Genomic DNA, 20081 nt, shown 5'->3' on the forward strand with positions numbered 1-20081 from the left:
TAAAAATTTTAAATTGTACCCGGATCGAAGGACCAATTAAAAAAAAAGAAATAGACTTTTGGTTTCGGAACCATTCCTATGATTCTTTGTTTAATTCCGATCTACTCGAAGGACCAATGAAGGTATACAAGCCATTTTGTTGGGTAATGAAAGTTGGGTAATTGAAAAGGAAAAGAGAAACAGAGTTTGGGTTCCGGAACCATTTCTACGAATACACGAGCAAGCCATTGTACCGATAAATGCTACGCGGTTAAATAAATTCCAAGCGGTTTTGTATGCGTCAGCTCGAAGGACTATTGTACCAGTTAATTGTTTTAAAATCATTCCTAAGATTGAATACTTAATTCCGATCCGCTCAAAGGATTAATGAAGGTATAAAAGCCGTTGTGTTTGGTAATATTTTAAATTTGTATCCGACCGGAAGGACCAATGAAAGAGAAAGAGACTTTGGGTTTCGGAACCATTTCTACGAATATGTCTTTAATTCCTATGCACTCGAAGTACCAATAAAGGTATAAAAGCAAAAAAGGCGATCCCATTCGTAACGTTTTTTTAATTTTATTCGACTCGAAGGACCAATGAATGGGAAAAGAGGCAAAGACTATGCATCTGAAAATGTTGTTCCTACTAATCTGTAGATATCAGAAGGTGTTTCATAGAAGAATTTTAAAAACTTACCGTGGTTTTAGTATTTTTTTCAAATCCATTGTTGCTGCATTTGGGCTAGTTGTTTGCGCGCTTTATATTTAAGCTGGGAAAACTGCTTCTCTGCTCTCTTCCTTTACAAATAATTGAGACAATTAGACATTCTTATTGGGATTGGTGTTTTTTTTTCTTTTTTGTTTTGTTGGTTGCTTGCTTGCGTAGCAATTGGTGTTAAAAGTTGATTATTAGGATTTAGTTTGAAAGTTGGTTGGTTGTACTTGTTATTACTTTGATTTGGTTTAGTTTGGTCTAGGTTGTGGGCTCTCTTTAATTTTTTTGTTTTTGATTACAAAAAATGAATTTCTTAGGAGAGTAACTGTTGTTCTCTCAAATGCTTTACACAATGCTCTCTTGCTTGTTTGTTATTGTGAGGCAATGTTGTTATTTATATTCTCTTCTCTTTTCCGTTATATGGGTATTGAGTATTGAGAGATCAATTTTATTATCTCTCCCTCTTTTGTTTTTGTTCTCTGTGCTCAGTGTTTTTGTTTACTTGTGTTTGTGTGTGTGAAAGTAAGTCTGAGGAGAAACGAAGCCACATTGAGTAGTGTTTTGTTTGTGTTTACAATTAGTCAAGCCGTATTACCAATTATTGCACAACGTAATGTAACGCAATGACGTAAAGTAAAGTAATGTTATTCCTTTTTCTCGCATTTAGAGGAAACCAAACAACATTTAAAGCCGTTTTTTAGTTTTAAATGACAAAATATATTTTTAAGATTTTATATTAATTTTTTGTTTTAATATAAGACTGTTAGCAAAACTTTTTTGACATTGATTTGATTTGCTTGTTTTTCTTTATTATTTTTATGTTTAAGCAAGCTTGATTGACATGTGGTTTTATAGTAATTTCTACCGATTTTTGTTGTTATTTTTTTGATTAAATTTGAGTTGGTTTTCAGTTGCCTGTAGTGATTTCATTTTACAATTAAGCAAGGGGTTTCTAAAGCATTTTTATTACACCAACTAAATAAAATGCCAAGGAGAAGAGGCGTTGTATTTGTATATAAACTTATTATTTTAATTAATATTTTTTTTTTTTGTATTTTAAGTAAGCACTTGGTTAATATAATATTTTTTTACATATATTTATAATATATTATTTTTTTTAAAAAATATTTCTACTTTTTTAGCTACTTTTGTGACATTTATTTGCAAAAAATTTTGAACGCCTTCGTCTGGCGGATGATTTAGTAAAATATATTTTTTACAATTTTTTTATATATATTATGAAGTTAACTTTAATTTTTTTAGGGGATTTCTCGTAGAATTGGGATTTTTTTGTGGGTAGGATTTATTTTACTATTCTGTTGTTATAATAAGTTATGTTGTTGTTGTTATTTGTTATTGCTTTTGTTTTGTTAGGCAACTATTTACTGTTTTTGTTGTTGTCGTTTTGTTTTTGTTTTAGTATGTTGTTGGCTGATTGTATGCTGCTGTGTTTATCTCTTCCTCCTCCTCTTGATCTGCAATATGTACAAGAAGTTTGTTTTGTGTTACCAAAAAAAGGAAACAAAAGTTCTATAATTTTGTTGTTTTTTTTTTTCTGTTCTTGTTTTTGTTGCTTGCTGCTGTGCTCAACAGTTTTATGGTAATTTTGTTTTAATTAAATTTTCTCGTCGCCCTGTAAAGGAAATGAGGAAAAAAAGGAAAACATTATTTTTTTTTTTGCTTTTTTTGTTGGGAGATAGTTTTGTTTTGTATAGTTTTAAGCACAAAAAAGATATATAGAGAAAGAACGGATTAAAAGGAAATATAACAAAATTTAATTAAAAAAAATAAAAAATAGACCAAAAATAAGGTTAGGTCACAGATTTTAAGGATAAGTGATAAGCTCCCAGAATTGGGGCACAATATTAATTTCTGATCTGAATCGAAGGACCCAAAATTTTTTTTTGTTCCATTTTTTGTTTTACCCCTACCTACCCTAAGGACCAATAAGTTCAAGAAAAAACCCAAGCCATTCGAATCGAAGGACCAATTAATTCATTTTCATATGTGAACTTGCTTGAAGGACCAATAAATTGAGACTAAATCAAATCGAAGGACCAATGACTGAAAGACATCATAGACAGAGCAGGGCAGAACAAGCATTCGAATTAAATGACTAATGACGGTAACGCTAAGGTTAGGTCAACAATATTAAAGATTTAAACTATTGCGCGTGAAAAGCTCCGAGAATCGGGAATAAGATATTTATTTCTAAAACAAATCGGAGAACCAATGGCTGCAAATTATTAGTTGTTCCATATTTAATGCTACCCCAACTCGAAGGACCCACAAATGCAAGAAAGAAACACCAATCGAAGGACCAATTAACTCATTTTCATATGTGAACTTGCTCGAAGGACCAATGAAATGACATTGACTCAAATCGAAGGACCAATAACTGCCAAAGACCAAAGACAAAGCTGGAGAGAACATGCATTCGAATAAAATAACTAATGATTTCAAAACGGTAACGGTAAGGTAAGGTCAAAGATATTAAACATTTAAGGTAATGCGCGTGAAAAGCTCCAAGAATCGGGAATAAGATATTAATTTCTAAAACAAATCAGAGGACCAATGGCTGCAGTTTGATTGAATGTTACCCAAACTCGAAGGACCAACAAGTTCAAGAAAGAACCGAAATCATTCAAATCGAAGGACCAATTAATTAATTTTCGTTTGTAAACTTGCTCGAAGGCCCAATACATTTAGACTTAAGCAAATCGAAGGACCAATGACTGTAAGAGATCAAAGACAGAGCTGGAAAGAACAAGCTTTCGAATTAAATGACTAATGACTTCAAAACGGTATCGCTAAGGTCAGGTCAAAGATATTAAACATTTAAGCTAATGCGCGTGAAAAGCTCCCAGAATCGGCGATAAGATATTAATTTCTGATCCGAATCGAAGGTGATTGTTCCATATTTAATTTTTCGCCGACTCTCTCTTCAATTGGTTGAAGTTTGATTTGTGAATTGGATCGAAGGACCAATGAAATGACATTGATTCAAATCGAAGGACCAATAACTGCAAGAGATCAAAGACAGCTGGTGAGGACAATTTAAATTAAATGACTAATGATTTCAAACTGGCAATGCAATCTCTTTCTATAATTGACATTGTATTTTGTGAACTTGCTCGAAGGAATGACCAATAACTAATCAAACAGAAGAACCAGTGATTGAAAGAAATCAAAATCAGAATTGGACAGAGCAACCAGATACATCTAAGATTTAACCGCCACATGTATTTCACCATTTAACTTTTGCTCCAAATCGATTATTTTTATTAACCATGAGACTATTCGAAGCACCAATAAATTTGGATACACAAACGTGTAGGGCTTTTCTTTTTTCAATTCTGGCCCAAATCCTGAAAGAAATACACCCATATATAATTGATTTAATGACAAATTTCTCGGCCGCTTCGTACCCATTTTTTCGTATGATGCTCGAAGGTCCAATTAATTTAGAACCAATACCGCGTCATCTCATCCAAATCGGAGGACCAGTGACAACACAATCCCAGAGTGTTTAGATTTAATGTAAGTCGAAGGACCATTTATTTCCGACATTATTTTTGTGGCCAATGAATGCAAAAAAAGCACGCCACTACTTCGTAAATTTTGATTGGTGATTTTCTAATGTTGCTCGAAGGACCAATAAATGCAAAAAGAAACAGAAAACAATCAAAGGATTGAGCATATATTTCAGACACATGCCGGAGGGCCATTCACTGCATGAAAAAAAAAAACAAACCGCTTGTTTATTTTCTTGCACTGCTTCCATTGCACTTCCTCTGTTTTTTTAATTCAACTCGAAGGACCAATGTATGGAAGAAGCGGAACCAATTCTAATGTTTTTCGAAGGACCGATAAATGGTGCAACCTACTACCTCAGTTCCATTCTAATCCATCTTAAAGGACCAATGTATGCAAGAAGGAAACGAAATCTATTCAAATGGTCAAGTGATTAATTTCGATTTGACCGATAAATGTAAGAAGGCATTGCAAATGCTTTGTTGAATAGATTGCGTATATTCATATGTAGCTCGAAGGACCAATGAAATGACAAACACAGCCGCACCGTAAAATTCAACGCTTCATTCTGAACCAATCCGAAGGACCAATAAATGCAAGATAACACAAATCTGATAATGTTCGAAGAACCATTCCATGGAAAAATACTATCGCATAATTTTATTCTGAACCAACTCCAAGGATCTATAGAGTCATGAAAGAAACAGTATGAGTATTCAATCCAGACCCGAGTCGAAGGACCAATAACTGCAAGTGCCCGTTCGATTGGTTAAATATGTAATCCCGACACGAGTCGAAGGACCAATTTATGCCATAAAGAGAAGCAATCGCTTCGTACGACGTTATTATTTATTTTCTGACGCATTTCGAAGGACCAATAATTGAAGGAGTAAATTGTACAAAACGAGACCCATACAAGTGGTCAAGTGTTTTATTTTAACTCGACTCGAAGGACCAATAAATGTAGTTCCAAGAATCAATGAAATGAGAGTTACAACCGCACCGTAAAATGCAATGCTTCATTCAGAACCAAAGGACTGAAGGACTAATAAATGCAAGATAAAAACAGAGCGCGTTTGGTTAAATATGTAATTCCTAGACTAAAAATGGAAGAATACAAACGCACCTTTTCATTTCGAACCAAATCGAAGGACCACAGAAATAGAAACCATTCAAAGTATGAATATGCAATTCAGACATGATTAGAAGGGCAAGAAGAAAAAAGGAATAAATGATTTTGTTCGAAGGACCAATATCTGGAAAAGTTCGACTGGGTAAATATGAAATACTGACAATAGTCGATAACTGCGAGAAAGGTTAACTTCGCACAATTTGATGGTTTATTTTCTTGTTCGAAGGACCAAAAAATGGGAAATATATGACGGGAATATAATGGCATCGACTATTGCAGTTTGTGCGAAGCTTCTACCTGACAGACTGAGTATCTAGGGAGAGTTATGGATCACAACTCTACTTTTCTTCTCATTCCCGTTAGCAATCCTTAGGGAATTTGGAAATTGGTATAATTGACAAGATCTAAGTCTGAAAGCAGCTTGACCTTTTTTCATTTCTTGATTGATTTACGATTTTCTTCTAGTGTCTCCTTGCTTTTCAAGTAATTTCCATTTCCAAGTGTCTGGGCAAATGTAAACATATGTACATTTGCTAAGCCGACATCAAATGTCGGTAGAAATTCCTTTGCCGTTTTTTTATTCTTTCCAACCAGAATAACAACTTATCTTCACACATTTCTGTTTTTACGACTTTTTGTCTTACATTCTGTTCTTGGTTCATTTGGTTGGTTGTTTGGGTCAATTGTGTAAGTTTCAACGACACTTTCTTCATCACCATCGTCGTTGGCTGCTTGTTGCTATGCGTGCTTGCTTTCATGCGTGCCAATGTCTAACGTTCATGCTGGCCAAGAAGGTTAACTGAGAGAGAGAGAGACACACACCAACAAAACTGGATGACAAATTTTTTTCCTAATTCAAAGTCATTGCCCTATTTTGACGTCACAAAAGACACGGCGATACTTTACAATGTGCATAAGTATGTTTACAATGTCGATATGCACGAGTGCCGATTGTCTTTGAGATGGACGACACTTGAGAGGAGAAATTGTACGAGAAGTGAAAATAGGGTCATCGGAGTTTACAATTAAAGCAAGGGTAGGTTCTAATAGATTATTTCTACAAAATTATAGAAGAATTACTTTGGCCATATTGGGAATACCCAAAGCAACGAAATGCTCGCTCGAATCACTCTTTCGAAGAAATAAACTCGCTTGAATTCGAATCCGAGAAGAGAGTGAAACGCTCTCGAACTCAAGTGGGAGCACTACTGCGCGTACACTCTATTTCTCTATGCCTTCGGAATAAGAGCGAGTATGTTTTGATCGTTTTCGAGTGGCAGTAAAATTAGCTCAAAATCGAGCAGATTCTACTCCCGTCGAGTACTCTTCTCCTTGTAGAACTTGTACTCTTCGAGTTCTCCCTTTCCCGACTTTTTTTCACTTGCGAGTAAAATCGAGCAAATCTATATCACATCTTGCTGTTACAGTTCCCCATATTAATGCCTTTTTTGAGGTAGTCGCGAAACACTTTCTCGGACCACAATAAGGAAGATCGTATTTTGCATCCAGACGGGGGTCTTTATCTTTACAAAGTTGGGTTAAAAAAAAAAAACAAAGAAACCAAGTTAAAGTCAAAATGTGGTCAAGACCTTCCAAATAACTAAATCAGCCTAGCCTTCCGAAGTTGTATAAAAAAAAACAAGTTAAAGTCAAAATGGAGTCAAGACCCTCAAAATAACTAAAATCATGGACAAAAAATGAACCTATATTGAAAATTTCCTGCAGGGAAATTTTCTACATATTACAAACTAAAAATCCCAAAACTTGGGGAAGGAAACGCAACCCTTCCGAAAATAATGTTGTCCGATTGGTTAACTTTCCCAAAATCATTGGTCTAGCAGCGTTTTCGATGCTCTTTCCAAATATGGACACCACAAAGTTGAATCCTTTACTATTTTCCCACAGTGGAACCAAAAAAACTTTCTTCTTAGAATCTAAACAAGTCTGGCCACTGTCAGATTTCGGTTTGGTATGTCAAAATAAGTGGTCTAGACGCATTTTCGGTGTTCTTTCCGAAAATAGACACCTAAACTTATAACCTTCATCATTTTCCCATAGTGGGTCCAAACCAATTTCACCTGGGAGTGACCACATAAAATATGAGTCTGACCACTGCAAGATTTCCAGATGGGGTTGCTTTGTTAAAATAAGTGGTGTATGAGCATTTGCGATGCGCTTTGCAAAAATGGACACCAAAAAGTTGTAACCTTGACCCTTTCCCCATAGTGGGACCCAACTAATTTCACCTTGGAGCAATCATATGAAATTTAAATCTGGCCATATGAGATCTTCCGACTTATTTACCGTCCCAAAATCAATGACTTAAAAGGATTTTCAATGCTCTTTCCAAATATGGACACCAAAGAGTTACAACCTTGATCGTTTTCCCACAGTGGACCCAAATCAATTTCTTCTTAAAGTGGCCATATGAAATATACCTCTGTCCTCTGCAAAATTTCCAGATAGGTTTGACTTATCGAAAATGTGGTATTTTCGACACCGAAAAGTTGTATCCTTGGCCATTTCCCCATAGTGGGTTCAAAGCAATTTCACCTTGGAATGATCACACGGAATTTGAATCTGGTCATTATGGGGATTTCCGACTTATTTACCTTCCCAAAATCATTGACCTAGAAGCCGTCTGTCTGGCTGGATGGTGCGCACGATAACTCTCGAAGGGAGTATCCGAGTTGGTCCAAACTTAGTGCATCGTAATATTATTATCAAACTTAGATCGAGTTCGGAGATGGGCAATATCCGTCAACTCCTTCTTCGAAATTTTCAAAAAAATTATTTTACTGCACAGAAAAAGAAAGGATAATCCGATTTTGTCCCAACTTTACAAATCCTAATATTTGCATTATAGCTAAGTCTACTCCATCAAGTACCTCCACCACAAAGGGTCAACATTTTCAATAATTATAACTCTTATAAAATCTAATGTAATGATCCGATTGTTTCACTTCTTCTGGTACCTCCCCCACAAAGAGTCAAAATTTTAAATATCCATGAAGCTCATAAAACGCGACATTGACACATATTGACATTGGCACGTCTCAGTGTTTCTATCAATACAAGATCTGTTAGAAAGATGGTAGAGATCGGAAAATTCCTTCCGGTACCTACCCCACAAAGGGTTAACATTTTTCCAAACCAAAACAATCATAAAAACCGAAATAAGCATCACACAAGATCTGCTGTGAAGATGGGATATATCGATATATGGTGTAAAGATGATATATATCTGCGAACCCCTTCTGCTACCTCAGCTACAAAGGGTCACAATTTTCAATACTTTTATCTGTAATAACCTGCGAAACAAGTCAACGATTCTCTACAACTTACTATATCCCAATATTTGTCTCAACCAGAATCGCATACAATTGAATATAAATGTTCGATTTTATTGTAATTTTGCCCATATTTGTATCTCTATGGGATGAAGTATGAAAATGAAATACTTCGGCCGCCTATATAGGGTGCCGCAAACGCAATAATTTTTACTTTTTACATTTTTTTTAATTTTATTGAATGAAAGAAAAAAATGTCGGAATAGCAATACATTTTAGAACAAGTTTAGATTTGTTCGAATTGGTCACCTTTGGCACGAATTATGGCCTTCAGCCGGCCAATGAAACCGTCACACGCTGCCCGAATGTTGCTTTGCGGTATTTTGGTTCATTCCCGGCGAAGCGCTTGATTAAGGTGATCGACACTTTGGTATTTTTTAGTGTCAACCTGGCTTTCCAAAATACTCCAGACACAATAGTCCAACGGATTGGTATCCGGAGATTTTGGTGGCCATTATGCGCTGGAAATGAAGTGAGGAACCTCATTTTGTAACCATTTTTGGGTGGCGCGTGCTGAGTGCGATGGTGCTGAGTCCTGTTGGAATGTTCAAATGTTTAGGTGCCCAAGGCTTTAATACACCAGCTTTTATGGCCCACATCGGCTCACGCCATCACCATGACCAGCGTTTGAGTTCTAGTGGCCAACCGAAGGTGCACATTTTCAGCTGACCTCTTTGGCAAGTAAACACTATCATTTTGTTTGTTTACAAACTGCTGGACAACGAATGTTTTCTCATCGGAGAAAACCAAATTTGGCAGTCCACCACTTTCGGCCAAGCGAAGCAACTCTTTAGCTCTTTCGAGTCGATTTTCTTTCTGTTGCTTGCACATTTGCAATTTCAATGGCCTTACCCCGAGCTCATGCGACGCGGGGTTTGATCAAGTCGCTTCTTTACTTTCCAAACGATTTCTGCTGATGTTGCTGTTTGCTTCCGTCCACTTCCAGCTATAACTGTTACCTCAGGAATTAGCCAATATATTCCAAACCTGAAACGTCGCAATATTTATTTATCATATATTTTTAGGTCCAATACAAAATGGACAATATTCACTCATTCCTTTGGAGCCTACTCCATAGAGGGTTAACAATTTGAATAATCATAAAAGAAGTCAAAATATATTTAAATGATCGAACATTGGCTAAGGGTATACATCTGCGATACAATCGACTGATAATTTTTAACATGTTTATCGCTAAGAATATGCACAATAAAAGGTCCTTTTTAATGTTGTCAACTTTTGTAGTGAATGTCTACTTCCCCTTATCGGCATTGATATCTCCCAAAAGAATATCGATTACAAATCTACTCTTTTTCTCTCTCACTTCCAGACACCTTTAATTACCCAGAAAAAAAGCGCATTACAATTTAAAGTTCATTGATGTTTGTTCATTTTACACAACAACCAAACGGCATTATCTGACATTCCACCAAACAAAAAAAAAACCAAAAGAAATCACAAACCGACAAATGTGTTAAATTTCCCTCCTTTACACGCAAATTTCCCCCTCAAACTAACAGAGTAACAAATGTGTACTCTTTTCTCCCAAATATTGTTGATGAGACACACACACTGAGAGAGAGAGAGAGAGAGAGAGAGAGAGAGAGAGCGAGAACATGCATAATGAACGGTTTGCTCACACACTCACTCAGCTGTGTTGACTAAAACACCTGCTGGTATGTATTTGTTGTTGTTGCTGCTACTGTTTGTGACGGTAAATTTCATTCTTGTTGATGTTGCTGTTGTAATTGTTGTTGACTTCACTAAAAATGAACCGAACAACAACAACAGCAATGAGAAACAAAACAAAAACGAAAAAAAAACAAAATTACAACCAACCACTTACACATATTAAATTACTTTGAAATTATGGTAGGTTGTTGTTGCTGCTGCTGTTGTTTTTGTCATCTCCTCCTCCTGTGAAGGAATTACAATTTTAGCGTGTGTGCGTGTGTAAACCGTGTATGAGTATTCTGTGTAAATTGCAAATTATAACAGCCAGTAACAACAATAAAACTGAAAACAAATAAAAATTAGTGTTTTTTTCGGTTTCAGTTTGTAATGGGGAGTTTATTGGCTTTATTTACGCACTCTAAAGGCTGGGGAAAGAGAGAGAGAGAGTTTCACAAAGTTTGTAGTGAGTAAACAATCAATTTGATCATGAGAAAAGACCACTTGATTCTTAGACGCCGACATGGATTCCAAACATTTAGGTCTTGTGTTTTGGGCCGCCAATCAATCGATCAATCAATTTAATGGGCATATAAAATCGTTTCGTTCGGAGAAAGTGTGTCACTGTCTTTTAAGTAAGAATATGTATATAAGTTCGTATCGATACTCTGAAAAAGCTACATATATTTCAAAATTTGATGCGGATATTTTAAGTAGGAACTTTCGTGACATTGTAATCTTCTCCAAGTGATGTCTTGATTCCATTTTATAGGTGGATTGGCATTTCCTTTGCTTTTTCCCCAGCTCACAGTATTAGCTTTCCTCTTTAATTTTTTAATTTTGTATTTTATTTCATCTAAATTACTGTAGGCTTTTCATCTCTTATTTCTCTTTGATGTTAGTATAAAACAAGAGTAGCTAATCAAGGTCTGTCTCACGGAAAAAAATATTACAAGCATAGGCTAGATTTGCTGGCTCTTACTCACGAGCGGGAGTGTACAAAGAGTACGAGTTGAACATGAATATTACTCTACACTCTTTTGTTTTATGTGGAGCGCTCCCGAGTATTCTTAAGAGCTGAAGTCAATCTGTTCGAAATGGAGCAAGTGTTTACTCTACAAGAAAAAGCAAACCGAAAAAATATTTTGATTCCTGATTGTGTTCGTTGCGTAGAAAACTAGTGGTGATGTTACTGATGACTAAAGGGAGTTGAATATCGTGTACATAAGCCAAAATGAATATGAATTGAGCAGAGCCATTAGCATATTCAAAACGATTATCGGAAGATATAAATTTTAAAATGTGACAGTCAACCATCACATATTTTCTGTTCCAGAAACTGCAAAAATCTACTAGTTTTACAAATTTTCTTCGGTATCATAAAAGAAAACTCGATTATAGTAGTAGCATTTTTGACTCTTGCTGGTTCTAAAATACAAACAATCTTTAGGTTGTCCGAGAAGTCATAAAAAATAATGAATTCAGGCGTCTAAGTGCCCGTCTTTTATACCCTTCACCTTGAAAAGGTGGGTATATTAACTTTATCGTTCGAAGGGTGGGTATATTAACTTCGTCATAGACCCCATAATGTATATATATATATATATATATATATACCGTTATATAGACGGACATCGTTAAATCGAATTAGAATTTTATGCTGATTATGAATATATATATATATATATATATATATATATATATATATACATATATATATATATATATATATATATATATATATATATATATATATATATATATATATATATATATATATTCATAATCAGGATAAAATTCTAATTCGATTTAACGATGTCCGTCTATATAACGGTACCCCCCGATATCCGGTATTTTGATTATTTTTTTTTTTTTATTTTTGACACATTTTCCCACGAATCTGTCTAAACATTGGTATTTGTGGGTCATAATGGGTTCTAATGTTTCCTTTACCCTAAGATGGAGGGTGTTTAAAGTTCGGCACGGACGAACTGAGCTGTATCGTGATTTTCAACGCTAAGGAGGATGGTGTGAAAAGTTCGCACTCATTGCTCGAATTGAATCGAGCTCTTCGGAGGTCTGGTTGAAGCATTTGTTTTCACTGCGATTGAGACACCTCCAAAGCAAAGGAGAAATTACCAGATCATCTATGCTTCTCGTCATTTTTTGCATTTGGTACCCACCTAGAACCTTCTACAGAGTCCACGATTACTCCTAGGTATTCAACTTTCCTGGAGATATAAATTATCTAATTCAGGAAGACTGGTGATCGATTTTAGTCTTCCTAATGAAAAGTCATAGTTCTGTTTTTTTCGGGTTTTCATTTAGTCCTCTTGGACAGGCTCAGTAGGAGGCTATCTTCAGGTTAAAATTAGTATTATTTTCCATCAGAAGTGCGTAACATACAGGTTCAAATCCTTCCTAGTTTCGGTTCCTTAAAAAACTATTTAAGGGGACAGGAGTCCCCCCCAATACTTTTTTCACAATTTATACTTTTTCGCTGTTTTTTTAGCTTGGTGTAGTAGCTGTTCTACTGTAAGTTTCTTACGTCTGGTCCTATTGTAAGACCTTCGGACATTTTTTCTTTGGTTACGAATTTCTCATATCATCCAGGTGCTTTCCTCGCCAGATTTCCTCCCACGTAGGGGACAACTTCCTTTGAATGACTTCACTAGGATATCCGTTGGACTGTTGGTTTTATTGTCTACGTCTTCCCTGTTCAGGCACTCACCTAGACTAAAGGCTAATCCAAATGAGGCTTATTATGGAAACCTACAAACCCCCTTAATCAAAAGAAAATTTCCGATATGTACAGGACGTCAACTATATGTGATACAGATCTATCCATAGTATATTTAAGCTTAGGAAGATGAGTCTTTTTTCACCTAAATATAATCAAAGTAACTGACGGCAATCGAAATGACGGTACTTATGAAAACATATTCGATGGGAACCTTGATATACAAAAGAAAACATTCGAGATGTATGCAGCGCCATCTATACGTCAAATACCTAAGAAAGTGCAAGTGAGCAATTACCACAGAAAAACTGTCCTAATATATCAAATTCCCAATTAGATTTAAGGTAAACAAACCAGAATGGTTTGGACATTAACAGAATTTGTTGCTCTCATCGAAAAAAAAAACTAAAGAGAATGAGAGAGAGAGCGTGATTATGCAAAAGGAAATACATTCTACTTAGAACATTAATTAATAATACCTTATTTAGTTTAAAAAAAGAAGCATGATATTCCAAATTAGCTGGCTACTCTGCCGTCTGGCCTGTTGACTTAATTTCAGCGGCGATGTTATTGTTTTTGTATTTGTGGGCAATTCTATAATTGATTTTTTTTTTCATGTGGGAATTGTTGCTGAGCGCCAAATACTTTTGCTTGGCTAGGTTATATAGCAACTGGCGCAGAAGCGCTTTCGTGTGTTTGCTGGTATGTGTGGCTATTTGTTGTTTTTATTTTATTATTTTTTTTATTTATTTGTCTACTTTTGCTTTATTTTATGGGATTTCCATTTTTATTAGAAACACACAGCACCGTTGTGGTCGTTGGTGTTGTTGTTGTTATCTGCCTAACAGACAGAAACACAAAGCGACAATAAGACGGCAGCACTGATGACGTCGACGGACGCGACGGCCATGGTTAATGACTACGACAATGGAAGGAATATAACAAATCAAATGTGTTGTTTTTTTTTCTTCGTTGCTTTTCATCCACGACAACACATCAAAGCACCGACGTTAACGGCGACGGCAATGAGTATCACGGCTGCGACAACGACGTCTGTTTAATTTTGCCTCATATACACGAATGATAAAGACGATGATGACGACGACGAAGGCGTTGTGTTATTGTTGTACGTCTTAGAGTGTTTGATTATTGTTGTCATTGCTCTTGCAATGACTATTATTGTTGCTGCCGCTGCTGCTGCTGCTGAGAAGATGAAATGAGTGCAGAGAGACCCAGTGTGTGAGAGAGGATGAAATGATGAGGGGTAGTCATTTGGGTGTCATATAAAATGCTATGGTGGGATAAATGGGAGTGGATTTTTTATTGTTCTTGTTGCAGCTGTTGTTGTTGTAGGTGATACACATATATTTAGGGTTTTGTTTGTTTGCAGGTTGGCCTAACAAAAAAAGGAGAAAATTAAGAAACACTTTGATCTTCTCCACCTAGGTACTCAGTAACTGCCTGTTACAAGTTGTGAGTTTTACTATTAGAAGAGGCCGGTGGTATTCGTGTAATCATAGACGGCCAATGTAATGCAAAAAAAAAACAAATAAAACAAAAACAAATGGGTAGATATAAAATGAGCAAAATAACACAAAATTACAGCAGAAGCAGCAACATCAACTGGTCACACACTAGGTGAAAAGAAAGAAAAAGAAGTGAAGGGGGAGAATGAGGAGAACACCCCAACAGAAAAAAAATACTACTACAATAATTTTTTTCTCTCCCCCAACACAAGAGTCTGAGAGGGAGAGCAAATCGGAGAGTATGATGAGGTTTTGTGAGTTTCAATGACTGGCAGAGTGTGTCTGTTGTTGTTTTTTTTTCTTCTCATACCTTTGACAGATTGATACAAAAAAAGCAGCAACCAAAAAAGGGGGCAGTAAATTAAAAGTTAAGAAGTACAACGACGGCGGCAGCATACAACAACAACAATTGTGAACAACAACAAATCAAATTGAGCAAGAGAATTAAAACGAGTTAAGTGTGATTGAATATAACAAAAAAAACAGATAAGGTTTTTTTGTTATTTTTGTGTAGTAAAAGTTGGAAAAGCAGAATAATATGTAAATATTACGATTTTTTGTTTTGCAAAAAACGGCAGAAATACACAAACGCACAACACGTTGAATTAATTTTCTTTTTTCCGAAAAATAATCAATCTAAATATTGCTCGCCTATGTTAATTTATTTTTTTGCCATGATAAGCTTGTGTGGCCAAAGCTTTTTTTCTTCTTAATTTATGACAATTTTTATTTCATATTTTATTTTGGGAGAATTTCACCAACGAAATAATTTTCACATTATTTTATTTGCACATCATTTTACTATAAATTTTTCTCTAAATTTTAATTATTTTAGAGCATATTATTATTGCCAAAAAACAATTTCATATGAATTTATTTGATTTTTTCCATTCAAGTTGAACACGCGTAAGACGAGCAACTTCATGAGAAGACGACGACAACTACTACTACTACTTCAGTTGATGACGGCTTTGAAGTCTATCGGAAATTTTTTCGTCTCATCAAATGGCAGTGTTGGCACAATTTTGTACCAATGGTACTATTTGATGAAACAACTTTTTTGAGAAAAACTAAAAGGCAAAAAAAAAAAAACTAAAGGCAATGTAAAAAGATTTTTTTTACAGTGGAATTTTAATAAGATCACACGTGAAAGATTTGACGGAAAAAGTGATAAACCTTAACATAGGTAAAATTTTCATAAAACACCTCCTGCATACCCTGTTTTTAGTTCTTGTGTCCTTAGCAAGTTTTGTTTTTTGTCCTCTGCAGGTTTTTTGTATAGCACCGGCCTTGCAAAAATATAATTTACAAACACCAAAAGGCGTGGCCGTATTATGGTACAGTATTCTCATTGGCATGGTAAACTTTTTGATAAAATTTTTCTCATATGTATATTATGCCTGCAGGACTTTTGGTATTGAACATGAGTCCACGTTTTGGTATAGCCCCAATATAATGATACCTTCCGATATTCGGAATTTTAATGAAGTTAGCGACATTATTCACCGGAATTGTTCCAAATTTGGTTCGAAATAGATACTACAGACTAAGACAGAAAATTTTCCGTGCAGGTCCACGTCTTCGTATAGCCTCCATATAACGGCACCTCCCAATATTCGGTATTATCATGATTTTTGCGATTATATTCACAAGAATTGATTCAAATTTGGTATTTGAAGTTCGTAATGGAAACTACAGAAAATTGTATGTGCAGGTCCACGTCTGTTTGTAGCCCCCATACAATGGTACCTCCCTTTATTCGATATTTTGACGCTTAAGATTTAGAAAGGAATCGAATTTTTGGAAACTTTGGCATTGCACCGTTAATGTGAATTTGTAGTGTAATCTTCCTTGCTTGAAAAACATAAAATTTGTGCCAGAGGTATTTCTCAAAATACGTCCTTCAGGTCAGTACTCGATAGAGAAAATGTGGATCTTGAAAAGATTAGAAAGTTTTGCATTATGCTAGGAACACAATTGGAGCGAACGACGAATTTCGCCCTACGCGGCGACAAAATGAGCCGCGAAAATTCGTCGTATGGAACACAATACCGACGAAATTATAAAACAGCTGATGAAGTTGTTTACTTTTTGCTCATTTGTTGACTACAATGAATTATACAAGAACACATAATTCTTTACGTTCTCTATTATAATTTCACTTATGTCCATCTTCTCTATTATAAATTCACTGATATCCATCTTCACTCAGGCGCAAGTACACAAATAAATAAACAAATTAATTATGTTTTTTTATACGAGTAACAGATAGTAGAGTGACCATAACAAATTTTAAAGTAAAAAGTAACTTTATTTACTAAAACACATAAAATTCGTACAAGTATGGCCACCTTGTACTGTTTTGTTCGCCGGTCGCCGGCGTATGAAATAGAAATAAAGCTAATTGAGTTCGCGGCGACCGACGAAATTTTCGCCGGTGCCGTGATTGTGTGCACTTCCATATACACATATGTGTTTTATTTTTGACGACGAACATACGCCGCGAAAAAATTCGTCGTTCGCTCCAATTGTGTTCCTAGCATTACACTGCCCAAACGGCACGACCGTAGACTTATATTTCAAGCATGAGAGACACGACCTAATTGTTTCAAAGGTGTCCCTCAGATCAAAAATGTGTGTATAACTTGGCTTCAGGTAGTCGGCCTTGGACCTAGGAAAGATATTTTGGAAGACTTTTGCATTACACAGCCCAAAAGGCATAACCATAGAGTTGTCTCCCAAGAATGGAAGGCACGACCTTTTTGTGTCAAAGGTATTTCTGGTCAGATCAGCACAATTCTGGTGCTATCAACAGAATTGGTCACCTCCAGCCCTTTTTATATAACAACGAAATTGTGTGAATAAGATATACTCAAAAAATCTGAAAGATATAACGAATTGTTTTATTTATTATTAAGAAGAGATATTTTGAGCATTTATAGCAAGCTTCTTTGGTCTCACAATTTATGATAATTTCGAGGGTTTCCACATGTTTCAAAAAATATGTAGGTACCAAAAAATCCGAATTAATGTTGAAAGATTGTCGCTAAAAAAACTATTTCCGGCTAAGGTATTGTGATACTTTCTGATGGTACAATTTTTTCCAAAAAAAATTCGAAAACTACACAATATCTCTCCAGTTCACATAAAACAGTCTGATTTCTTATGGAAAATTTAATAACAATTTCTGTAGGTTTTATACCATTTTTTTCTCCGGAATCGGCTGCATTGTGATATTTACAGTTACCATACTCGTGATTTTCCTCTTTCCATCAGAATATCTTATGATACAGGATACGTTTTGAAATATTTACTCGATCTTGCAAATTCCCTTTTTAATTGTCACTAAATAAATGTTCCAAACATTTTGTTTATACCTATTCTCAGTTTCTTTGTGTCTTTTTTTACTTTCATATTATTTTTTACACCCCATGGTAGAAAACGTACAATTTCTTACAAAACTTGTTACAATTCATTGCCACTTTGCCTAAACTTTCCAGTTTTTCCATCCCTGATGCAATATGTCAATATATTGTGATGCAAAGAGAAAGAGAGAAGACAATGGGATACAGAGAGTAAATAACAAGAAGAATAGGTACTATCTGATTTGCCGAAAAATAACACCTCTGATTATTTGCAAATAGAATTTTGCAAATTCCAATAAAAATGTTATTGTTTAAAGTAAATAATAAAAACAAATACTTTATTGACCACTTTTACGGGCAACTCTATTGCTAATGCAAGCAATTGGGAAAAATTCCCAAAAAAAAAACACCACATAAACACAACAAACAATTTGGAGCCTGTGTCTCAGGCTGGCTGGCTGACAGGCTGTCTAGTCAGCTGCTATCTCTGTTGCTCTTCTTATTGGTCAATCACTTACAATACCCTTGTTGAATATAGCCATTTCAATTTGAATAACAATAACAACATCAAATGTAAACTGGCAAATGACTCTCTCAACATGGCTAGATGTTTTGCACTCTCACTCACTCAGTTACTCTCGCTCTCTCCGTGCGTTACACTTTGTTATTGATTCTCACACACGAAATTGTAGTCAGTGTCAAAATGTTTATGATTTTTTCCCATTTCATTTCAAGCAAAACAAAAACAACGAAAACAAATCCCAAAGAGGAGAGGACAAAAAAGAAATTTGCCGTAAAAAAAAAACACACCAAAGAAGTTTATGGAAAAATTATTACACTTCACTTATGGCACACAATAAAAACAATGCACTTTGGGAATAATTCTTATTGGAATTTCAGTAATACTTACATTGCATATTATTTTGATTTTTTTTTATTTGGCGAACGTTTTATTTAGCACACAATTCATTAATTGAAAATCTAAGCAACAAATGTTCTGCTTTTTGCTTGTTGCCTATTTTCATGTTGTTTTAGCACACGATTCATAAATCCCCCATTTGTGGGCGCAAAGAGAGGGGGTGGTGTTGGGAGGCGGTCATAAAGTGAGAGGCGGCGGCGACAACGACGACGACGGCAACCAATGACTTGGGGTAATAAATGAGTATAAAGCAAACCGCACAAGAACACCAATTATTTTTCAAAACACAACCACACTCAACAAATTTCACAAAACTATATTTTGCTTCTGGTGTTTTCTTGAACTTAATTCGAAACCCCAAATGGACAAGATTTTCAAAACATCAAAACATTTTTCATTGATAGAGACACATTAGAGATTTTTTTTATTGAAGTTATATATTTCTTGTGTTTCTCTTCGTCTTCACAACATTCGTCCACCTCTTCTTGTTTTCTTCATTTCTCTTTTTTACGTTATTTCGAGGTTCGTTCACATCTTTATGACGATTTTTTCATGCCCGTTTTCTTTTTTGCCAATAGAAAAACTCAATCACTCACTCAACACAGCATTTCGTGTTAACCGTGTCTATGCACCGACATATTTGACAGTTTCACTTTTCCGCTGTTAATTAATCCATACGACACTTTTTCTGTTTCAATCCACGGCTATTAACAAAAAATAATGTGAAATTCCGAAATGAAAATCAACCGAAATTTTTGTGTGTTAAAACGCGTAAGACGTACGTACGAACAACTTGAGACGATAGCTCTCCAAGTTTGCTTATTTGACATTTCTTTTTGTTACAACAACTACAAAAACACAACAGAGACGATGCAATGAAATGTCAGACGACCCGTCCGTCAATTGTTATTGGCGATTATTCCAACACATTTCTCACGTTTGTTTTTATTTTGTTAATTTGTCACTTTTGCTTGATGGACGCAGTCACATGTGTTGCAAACAATATTTTAATTTAATTGTTGTTTTTTTTTCCTTTGTTTGCTCTTTGAGAAACAAAATTATTATTGTAACATAAACCGTGCCGAATGGACAGTGACGACTTTGTAAATAAGAAGAAGAGCTTTTTGGTGTTTGACAGCAACACATCA

General features: G+C 35.3%; 1 protein-coding gene across 1 annotated transcript in view; it reads right to left on the reverse strand.

The window, feature by feature from the left end:
- The window catches only part of LOC109614186 (AF4/FMR2 family member lilli-like), a 313389-nt gene extending 298201 nt beyond the window's left edge, over positions 1–15188 (reverse strand). Inside the window, 2 exon segments of the mRNA XM_059131411.1 lie at positions 679–2329; positions 13603–15188. Of these exon segments, the coding sequence (XP_058987394.1) occupies positions 679–707 (29 nt within the window). The 5' untranslated portion in view covers positions 708–2329; positions 13603–15188.
- Between the last annotated feature and the right edge of the window lie 4893 nt (positions 15189–20081).

Source organism: Musca domestica, unplaced genomic scaffold (assembly GCF_030504385.1).
Source record: "Musca domestica strain aabys unplaced genomic scaffold, Musca_domestica.polishedcontigs.V.1.1 87, whole genome shotgun sequence".
Taxonomy (NCBI): Eukaryota; Metazoa; Arthropoda; class Insecta; order Diptera; family Muscidae; genus Musca; species Musca domestica.